The sequence below is a fragment of the Hippichthys cyanospilos genome, chromosome 18 (assembly GCF_059441005.1).
Source record: "Hippichthys cyanospilos isolate Australia breed blue-spotted pipefish chromosome 18, RoL_Hcya_1.0, whole genome shotgun sequence".
Taxonomy (NCBI): domain Eukaryota; kingdom Metazoa; phylum Chordata; class Actinopteri; order Syngnathiformes; family Syngnathidae; genus Hippichthys; species Hippichthys cyanospilos.
In genome coordinates, this window is record NC_142386.1 from 13,072,608 (window position 1) to 13,083,075 (window position 10,468).

General features: G+C 41.4%; 1 protein-coding gene across 1 annotated transcript; it reads right to left on the reverse strand.

Annotated features, from left to right (window-relative positions):
• Positions 1 to 4,167: 4,167 nt before the first annotated feature.
• ccdc169 (coiled-coil domain containing 169) lies at positions 4,168 to 10,087 on the reverse strand. The gene is made up of 8 exons (XM_088440776.1): positions 10,017 to 10,087; positions 9,866 to 9,948; positions 9,678 to 9,788; positions 8,665 to 8,705; positions 8,492 to 8,590; positions 8,367 to 8,420; positions 8,189 to 8,262; positions 4,168 to 4,525 (listed from the first exon to the last, which is right to left on the reverse strand). The coding sequence occupies exons 1-8, from the start codon at positions 10,085 to 10,087 to the stop codon at positions 4,339 to 4,341; spliced, it is 720 nt and encodes a 239-aa protein (XP_088296902.1). The 3' UTR covers positions 4,168 to 4,338.
• Between the last annotated feature and the right edge of the window lie 381 nt (positions 10,088 to 10,468).

A 10,468-nucleotide genomic window follows, 5' to 3' on the forward strand; every position in this document is an offset into this window, starting at 1 on the left:
TCAACACACACAGAAAGTGAGCACGCACACGATACGACACAGCACATAGGCCTACACGTTTTACACACTATGGAGAGTGTTGGATAAATTACTTCAAAACTGTAATATATCATGTATTACTTATTACTGTAATTTCATAGTAATTAGTTACATTACAATACAGTGGGCCCCCGGTTTACGAGATTAATCCGTTCCGCGGTTGGGATTGTCATGCGAATTCGCCGTATGGTGTGCAATTAAACCTATAGTTAATGTGCGTAAAATCCCAGGTAAAAACATAAAAATTGTATATACATATTTGAAATTGGTATCAAAATAGCCAAGTAAGTGCTATTTATATCTCATATACACGCAATACAATTAACCATCATTTTTCTATATATATAAAGGATTTAGTTACCTTTGAGTGACGCTTGTTATGGCCATATCCCCTAGTAAGGGTAGCCTAGGCTAGGCTATCTTAGTTTTCTTCATATTTCTTGATTATCTCCAGCTTTGTTTCCACATAAATCATCTTCTTACTTCTCTCTTTAGCATCACTAGCAATCTTGGGACTCATGGATAACCAATTCAAGTTTGAATTAAGCACTAAAATGCATAATAAGTACAATATTGAAACTCTCACACAAGAGCAAGTTTTTAAGCAACCACCTTTGTGACCAACAGCAGAGCAGCATCTTTGTGACCCCATCACGCTGACCAATAGTAGACCAGTATTTTAGGGAGTCGAAACGCCGACCAATAGCAGACCAGTATTGTAGCGATGCTTTGCAGCGGCAGCGGCAGTTTGATGTCAACAGAAAATATGAGAAATGACCTAGAGACGCCTCAAGAGGGAGGCAAAACAACAAACACAACCAACCCCACAGGTCACGACTGATGTTGATGTTAATCATAAAGCGGGATAAATGCCTCAAAAAGCGGACGAAAAAACTTAGTATTCCACATTGTAACAATAAAAAAACGTAAGCCAGGGACGTCGTAACCCGGGGGTTCACTGTATGACTGTATTTGAAATGTAAGGCATCACACTACTATTGCATTACTTTTTTATTACTCTCACTAACATAACTGGAAATATGGATTTGCCATTCTAAATATAGTTCATTACGCTCATTACACATCTAGTGGAAACTTGGCTTAAGCCTAAAAACAGTACAAATCATTTCATCTCTATTGTATTGTAAACCTTTAAAGATATGACAAAATGTAAAATCGTTTATTGTATTTTAATCTTTTTATTACTTTGCTTCACGTCATAGTGATACATTGTTTATGCTTTAAGCATTCCACAATTTCAATGTAAATATTCAAATTCAAGTTCAGTTCGCTAGGTTAGGGAAAGACGTTTAAAAAAAAGAGTTTCGGTGGAGCTAACATTAGCATCTAGCCTACATTATCGTTATTGTGTTTAACGTACTATTTAACGAGTTTTTGTATGCTTCATCTTGATACACATTGACCATTAATAGACTATGGCAATTATTCAATGACAAGCTGACTATCTCATTATTGCTCATTTCGAAATACTGGCGATTGGTGGGAGTGGCATCCCTGAGCAAGAGAACGCTGCTTTGTTTTATCTCAATCCTCCGCATGTTCTGACTTTGCTAACTTCACATTACTATGGCTCCGCTCGAAATGGTTTGTCAAATTACTGGTGCTATTTGGCAAAGTTGACAGCTTTAGGTGCCGCGCACAAAGTGCACCTAACTATTCTATTCTTCTTGCCTTTATCTCTGAAGAACTAAAAGTAATGGGCGTATGTCCATCTTGTACGTATTGTCCTCATTCAACCTGTCGTCTGCTAGTTGACACTAATAACAGGAAGTAAACATTTTTCTCCAGACGTTTGTCCTCTGATCTCACGCTGTTTTGGCAGATTTGGAGAAAAAAAACACCACTTTCAGGTTAAAAATTTATAGCTTCTTTTGGTGTGTAATGCATTACTCTACCACGTTACAGCAAAATGTAATGCCTTACAGTAATTACATTACATTTGTAATGCATTACGCCCAACACTGCCTATAGACACACACACCAGATTTGCCAGATTCTTCAAAAAAAAAACACCTGATGGCATTTATTGGCACTCCCAGTGAGAGTTAACGATCACATTTAACATCAAAATTAACATTAAAAAATGAAATACACACCATGAAAAACAAAAGGATAACTTTAAATGTCTGCTAGCTTAATGCCAACAAACAACGCGACATATAGACAAGCTTACAAACAGTAAAGAAATGGTTGGTACAAACACTTTATGAAATGTTGATATATGAACATAAATGGTGCAGCAGCACTTTTAGACAGACAATACAAAATACTTTCCTTTATTCTTTATTCTCTGTGAAAAATCATGCAGCTGAGTCAGATTTGAGAAACTCTTTCTCCATTGTTTGTAAGACTGCATGATACTGCCCTAATCATTTCAAATCCCCAAGTATAAGACACACTTTTTCCCCCAAAATCAAGGCCAAAATTATGAGTGCGTTCTATAAATGGTAACTTAATTATTTATTTACTTATTCAGTCAGTTGGTTGTTAACATCAATTGCCTGTTAGCTGTGGTTGTTACAGCATTATTTTCAATAAAAGAAGCGGGTGGACTGAACCAACGTCCGAGTCCATCTTTTTTCACACACAGGAATATTACTGAAACAGAGACGAAAAAGTTATGATGTCTCCAGCTGATTCAATTAAGAGTGCGCCGGTTAGGCAACACGGAAAGGCAATCCAATTGACTCGTTTATTAATTGCGGTCTTTTGGCATATACGCAATATTAAATTTGGTGAAAGGTGGATGCTGCTCAACTTTGGGTATTTATGATAAAATGAACTCATAGTTTTTACATTGTTGCCGAAGTATTGGTGCGTCATATTTACGGTAATATAGAAAATAACAAAATTTGTCCCCAAAATTAAGGGTGTGTCTTATACACAGTTGTGTCTCATATTTGGGCAATCCCAATATATCTGTATATATAAACTCTTATATTATTTATTTGAATACAGATGAATTTGCTTGTGTTTGATAAAAGTAACACCTAACTTTGGACTTACTGGAGCTACCTTAACGAGTCCTAGTGTGCTCAGTCAAGGACATCCTGGCCTTTCCACTGCTGTTCATGTGTGTTGAAGGGATGAAATTAACCTTGCTGTCTTACTGAGACAATATAGACAAAAGACTGGACCCAAATGTATAGGCTGGGTCTCTGGAGGTTATTAAATCTCAATACTGAGGGAAAATAAATGACAAATTCTCATATTTGCATATGTGCGGATTTGTGTAGGCATGAGTCCACACATGTAGGGTTCTGCTTGCCAGCGGCATGGCTCGGTGCTTAAAGTGTCCCAAACGAGAAGTTGTGGGTTGAACCCCCCCAACATTGTGACCATGCTGAAATGCCCTAGAGCAGGGCTTCTCAAACTTTTCCGAGTCAGGGACCACTTTTCGAAAGCACATTTTCCCAAGGACCTCACTGCAAATGTTAGTGGAAATAAAACACACACACACACACACAAAACATCATCATATTTCCTGACTAATCACCTCTTTGATGATGACATGGTTATGTGAGTCTATTTGACAAATCTCAAAATGATTACATTTTTAAAAATATATTCGACTATTTGAACGGATTGCTTTATTGAAGAGTTGTGAATACTTTCACAGTTTAATACAAAATAAAATGAAATTAACGCAGATATATGTATTTTTAATTCTATTCACTCATTCAATGGCAAAGATGCAGTTTTCCAGACATTTGGGGGGGGGGGGGGGGGGGGGGGGGGGTGCTAAAAAGTGCTTGTACTAAATGAATGAAGTTAAACTTCAGATACTAAAGTTAAAAATGACCCAAAGTAGTTGATTACAAGATCAATTTAGTGCCAGCTGTTTTTAGATGCCCCTTTAGCCAAAAACCTGAAAGAAATGGGAAAAAATAAATAAGTACCTTGGATTGAATGTCTTGAAAAACATAAAAATATGTCTTTCGGTATTTAACCCTTTCGCTTGCTAATGTCGGCTATAGACATCAAAGATCCATTTTTCCTGGCCTGGAAGGGGATGAGTTAATGACTCAAATTCCTTGACGGACCCCCACGGACCCCACTTTGAGAACCACTGCCCTATAGCAAGACGCTGTCCCCCGGTTGCTCCCGATGCTGCATCATCAGTTGATAAATGAGTACTCGGTGTAAAGCGCTTCGAATACTGAAGGTAGAAAAGTGCTACATAAATGAAAGACTGTCATTTGTGCGTTGGAAGCGGCTTGACTCACGTAACACACATGTGGCAGACAGCGTCCACAAGAAGATCACATGTTGCCTTAGTCAGTGTTTCACGTGATGCTTGAGGGTGGGCAACCTATCTTCAAGGTGGCATTTTTTCACCTCTCCTCCTCTCACACATCCTCCTCTTCCTCCTCCTCCTCCTCCTCCTCCTCCTCCTCCGGCGTCACGCTCTCCTGCTTTTCCCTTCTTGGCATTGGTCTCAGACTTCCTGCTTGCCTGTTTTGCTCTACGCACACACAGCATCAAGAAACATCGACTAGCTCTGCCAACTCGTGGTACATTTAAAATCAAGATGATTCATCTAATTATTTTAAATTTGATGACAGTTTAAGAGAACTGGGACAGATCTGCCATCTGCGTGATCTATTTCAAGATTCGAGATTCAAGAGTTTTATTGTCATATGCATAATAACACTACAAAACGAAATTCTGTTTACTTTCCCGAGCAGACATTTTGACTTCTTTTTTCGAAAGAGGTCTCCACATGACCTCTTTTCATCTGTGAAGCCCTTTGAGACTTCGGTGATTTAGGGCTATACAAATAAAATTTGATTGATTGATTATATTCCACACGATAGAGCAAATAATAAAGTAGGCAATAAAAATCAGTAATAGGGCAATAAGGGCAGTGATTACTACAATTATTCTTGTTTTTGACAAAAGCTAAAAACAAGTCGACCATTTTGCTGAAAATCTGCTGATATTTCCCTCAAAGAAGATCTTTTCAATTTCTTGTTAACTGATTTTTTTTAGACCTGCACAAATGCCAAAGACGTTCCATGATTCAACTGTTTTAAAAGTGCATACAGATGCCACAAAACAGCGGCCAAGCAACACTAACTTGAACGAGGCTCCTAGGCACCAAAATGCCACGAAATGGCGACAAAAAAAACTAAAACTTTTATAGTTCAGGCGATGCTTTGTCCTGAAAATAAAAACATATCAGGCATATTGCAAATATGCATAGGAACTGAACTGTTCAATTCATGTTACTAAGGGTAAAATACTTGTAAAATTTGTAAAAAATGAAGAGAAAAACTGACGACCACTCCAACACAAAGGGATTTGTATTCGGATAGGTGCCAGATGGTAGGAAAGCACTGAAAATGAATGATATCATGATGACGATCATAAAGTATCAACACCACCAACACTTCTATCGTGCACACTATCAAAAACCTATGTTACATAAACTACAAATTATATATATAAAAAAATAATATTTTTGGACAAACTGAGAATGTTATATTCAGCCCCCTAGTTCGATTTCATCACCTCTGGGTGACCCGGGGAGCATATCAAACCCTGTGCTACCTGGAAGACTGTCACTAAGACCCTTTTTACGCACTGCTTTTCATTTGATGGAATTTATGCTGTCCATGTGGTTTGTAGTTCTTTGTTTTCCGTCGCTGCTTTTTTCCAGCCCCTCTGCAGCAGTGATGTGTTTTCTGGCATTTTTTTTTCTTTGCGTTGCCTTCTGGGTGTTGTGCTTCATGCCTAGTGACCATGGCGAGGAGATGTCCTTCCTGATTCAGACGTACCCCCAAATCTGGTAGGCACAATCTGAATTGACAAAGTCCTCCAGGCAGTTCTTCTGATATATCTCTGTGGTTCCTGGAGAGGGTTTTCGGTTAAGGTGCAGGCAATAAAAGGTGGAGGCAAGGAAATGGTCTCTCTGGGCTCACGTGAGCTGTGTTCATTTTTGTGGTTGTTACAGGACCTTGGTTGTGGTGCTCCTCGGTACCCCACGCCTTGCTGCAGTCACCTTGCTGGGGGTACCGGTTTCCTCCGGGCTCCTCTGGGGTATGCTGCTGTTGGCCTTCGCGCTTCTGTGCGAGTGCTTGTTTCTGGTGACCTTTGTTTCTCTAGTGACTTTCACCACTCTGCCTGCATGCCTTCTACTCAGCCCAAATTTTCTGCCCTCCCATTCCTATATTTATCTTCCAGGTACCTGGAAAGTAGCGGACGCTCTGTCTCGTGAGTTGCCGCCGCCAGGGCAGTGGCGTCTCCACTCAGTGGTGATTCTTGCAATTCCGAGTCATCTCAGTCGGGCGGTGATCAAGCTCATTGCATCAAGACAGTCGACCCACTACGCTTTCTGGTTCCCTCTGATGGAGGGCTCCACAACCCTGGGCTAGGATGTGCTTGCACACCCTGGGTCATTTAGTCTTGTCTCTGTCTGGCATTTGACTGATGCATCAGAGGATCTCTGAGGTGGGCCACTCATTGTTGTTGGTGACTCTCTTTTGACTGAAACACAAATAGTTTCCTGTTGTTCTGCACCATTCTCAACACCAGGGCCCCATCGACACAGCTGTTGCACGCAAACAGGGAAGTTGTTTGTGTTGACGTGGACCTTGCAGCTTTTCCAGTTCCTATGGTTTTGGATGTCCTCAATTGTCTCTTGGATAAAGGAAACTCCCCTTCCCACATAAGGTTTACATTGCTGGTGAGCATGCTGAGGTTGCCAGCGGCTTGCTGGGGTGCCAACCATTAGTTTCATTGTTCCTTAAAAGGGTCCTCTGCCTTTGACCCTGCGGTGTTCCCCACTCGTTGCTTGAGTCCCTGTGCCAGTCCCCTGGCTGAAGCCCCCCTTCTGTGGCATCCCTTAAGACGGCAGTTTTGCTCCATTTTGCTCGCCATTGTCTCCGCCAAGCGTGTCAGTGAGTTGCACGGTCTGTTTCTTAGTCCTTCCTGCATTGGGGGATACCCTGATGGTGCTGGTGTCACTCTGTGGCCAAATACCCGTTTTGTTTCTCCCTATGTCTATTAGCCTCTCTGTATCGCTTGTTGTTTGGCCCCGCCTGGTGTTGCTAGGACCTCTGCTGAGCTCTTGCGCCTGGTGTGTGCACTACGCTTTGTGGATGCTATGAGGCCTTTCTGTCAGTCCCTAATCCTAACCCTTTCTTCAAAGAACGCTTGTCTCATCGGTTTTTCGAGGCAATTAGACATTCTTTCAGAGTCTTTGACCACCCTTTGCCTTTGGAAACTTGCTGTCATTCTACCAGGAGTGTTTGTGACGGCGGGAGGAGAGAGGACCCAAGCGCACGCACAACTGGTAAGGGCAAATGCAGAAAGTTTATTAAACAGAATGTGCAGGTGGTTTGTGGAAGCCGACGAGAGCGTGGCGAAGAAGTCTAGGGGGTCTCGGAGTCAGGAGAGCGGGGCTTGGCTGGGAGCCGGGCTGAGGGAGCGGGACAGGAGGAGGGCTCGGGCAGACAGATTAAGACGGCAGGCTAGCGGGTGGTCAGAGGCAGACAGGGTCGAAATACCAATACTTCGGTCAATTCGGCGGGCAGTCGGGTGGTCAGGAACAAACAGGGTCAGGCAACGGGCAGGCTGGCAGGAGGAGTCGCTGGAAAGCTCGGCGTGATGCATAGAGACAATCTGGCAGGTTGTGGATGGAAGTGAGCGGGCTTTATACTAGGCGGGTGAGTGGCAGCAGGTGTTAGTGTTTGGGCTGATTAGCAGGAGGGCTGAGCAGGTGAGGCTGGGAGTGAGGTGGCTGAACTGGTGAACTGTGACAGTGTTGCAACATCTTGGGCAGCTCTTGGAGGTTATTTGTGTTGCTGCTTCTTCCTGGTTGCCACCTGGCACTTTCACTAAGTTTTACTGTGTGGCTGTCGCAGCTCCCCATCATCTGGTAACGGCTGTTGGCTCTTTGGGGCTTCTGAGTGATGTTTGTGTGTTTCCCTGTGATTTGACATAGAGCAAGAACCTCTGGCAGTTTGGAGGGGCAAAATTGAACAGCAGTTACATATGTAACAGTAGTTCCATGAGCCTCAGATGACCAATAGAGTGTCTTGTCACTCGGAATCGCCGTTTTGGCGCAGGTTCTGAGGGACAGTCTTCCGGGTGACACAAACGCAACGGTCATTTCATGTTGTACCTCAGTTTGCTCTCTGCTGTCCTCTGTGGCTGCATGGAGTATTGCCTTTTCTGGGCGTCCACAGTGGAAGACAACTGCACAACAACATCTTGATTCGACAGCCGAATAAGGCAGTGTTGACAGGGAAGTGGAGCCGCTTGGTTGTCACAGCAACATGCTGAAGGAGGCAAAGTCTTACCTTGGCGATTTCCGAGAGGTATGCGCGCCTCTCGTCGTTGGTTTTATGGAACGCCTGATTGTGAGAGGAGAGTTTGTGTAGAGCAAACGCATGGAATGTAGTAGGTCCACTGCGGCCAGTCTGACCTTTGACTCTTGCTCAATGCTGACGCAGCAGTCAGCTAGTTGACTCTGCAGGCCCAACTTCTCGTCGGTGAGCAGCTTGAGACGTTGCCGCAATGAATCCTGAGAAAACAATATAAAACAATATGCGTGTGTGGTGCTCTCTGCTGGTAGGATAGAAGAAAGCCAACACTCACGGGTGGCAGGTCATCGTAGGATCGGATGGAAGCCAGACGATCTGGGAAAAAAAAACCCTCAAAATTCTAATATGCATGTAAATTCTAACACATATACAAAGATGATGCACAAATTCATTTGGGAAACTAATGACATCAAATGTGAGTTTTAGTATTGAAAGCTTGAAAAGCCAGTCAAAGTTGTCAAAACATAAACAATCAAAGTCCAGATATTCAAAAAAGAGTATGTATGAGAGAAGGTGTTTTTTTTTCCATAGAAAGCACTACATTTTAATAAATTTTGATATTCTCACTATATAGCTAAAGGACAACTTGAGATGAGTTAGTTTAAGGTGGGTTGTTAGTATTCAACAGTTGAACTCAAGAAAATAGTTAAGTCACTGAATGCCAGATAATTGCAGTCAGCTGCAGGGCTGCACGGTTATGGCCAAAATAATAATTACGATTATCAAGATTATTCATCATGTTTGGTCAATTATATCTATTTATCGCCCTTTAAAAAAAAAAAAAAAAAAAAAAAAAACAAGCAGTATGTGAACAAGGCTTCTAGGATTGATTCTTATAAATAACAAAAATAAACTAAAATAGATCAAGTAAACAATAATTAAAACAAATGGCACACAGGGCAACACAGCTAACTTTCTTGCTGAGTGCAAACCAATGAAAACAATGAAGCCTACTTAGAACGAAGCACATTATTTACTTTTAAGCAATTTTTAATCAATTAACAGTCAAATTCTCTGTGTGTGTGTGTATATATATATATGTGTGACAATATATATATATATATATATATATATATATATATATATATATATATATATATATATATATATATATATATATATATATATATATATATATATATATATATATATATATATATATATATATATAAAACCAACACGCAAAGGTATTGTCAAACGTTGACCTTATGATCTCCAAAAAGCAAATGAGGCAAGGTGGTGCCTATTTACATAGTAAATGCTCATTAATGCACAGTGTTGTCTCACCCACTGGGTTCCCACGCAGGCCTTCTAGCCTCTCGTGAACAAAAGTGAGTTGCTTTTGTAGTTGCACGTTGAGCTCAATCTGAGTTTCATATCTGGTCTTCCACTCGTTGTCTTTCACACATCGCAAACACACGAAATTTGTCACAAAGTGGACAATTCACAAAATAGATCATGCGCTCCCAGGTTACCTTCCACATCAACGCCGTGGAGTCTGTCCTGAAGTTCCCTCATGGTGCACCGCAGGTCCCGTATGGACACCACCAACATGTCTCTGAAAAACAACCCAAAACAGTTTTTTTTAAATTATACACACTTGTAAATTGGTTTGTTAGCACTCGCCTGATTTCGCGTTCTTGCTCCAGTTCAGTGCGAAGGCGTGCCATGTCATATTTACAATAATCTTTATTCATTTTTTTTAAACCGCCAAACGGAGGGAAGAAAGTTTGCGCCACCTCGTTTCTATAGAAACGGACGCATCCGGTGGGTTTGTGGCGTTGGTTCGCCACCAGGTGGCCCTCTTTTGGAGGGCGGAAGTGCCAACTGTTGGAATCCTGATGAGGGGAGTCGTTCATTGTGAACTAAAAATAACCCTTTCAAAAGAAAGCCTTGTGTCGTTTGATTTATCATGAAACAAAAGTGTTTAACTCATAAAACAAACACTGGGTTTAAGGATGTATCGCATTTATTTAATACTTTCAATGTTTTGAGTGATGTAACATTAAATACTGTCTCAATAAATATGGTAAAAGGGAGTGCATTAGTCATCTGGGGATTGTGTCAAACTGCTTTAT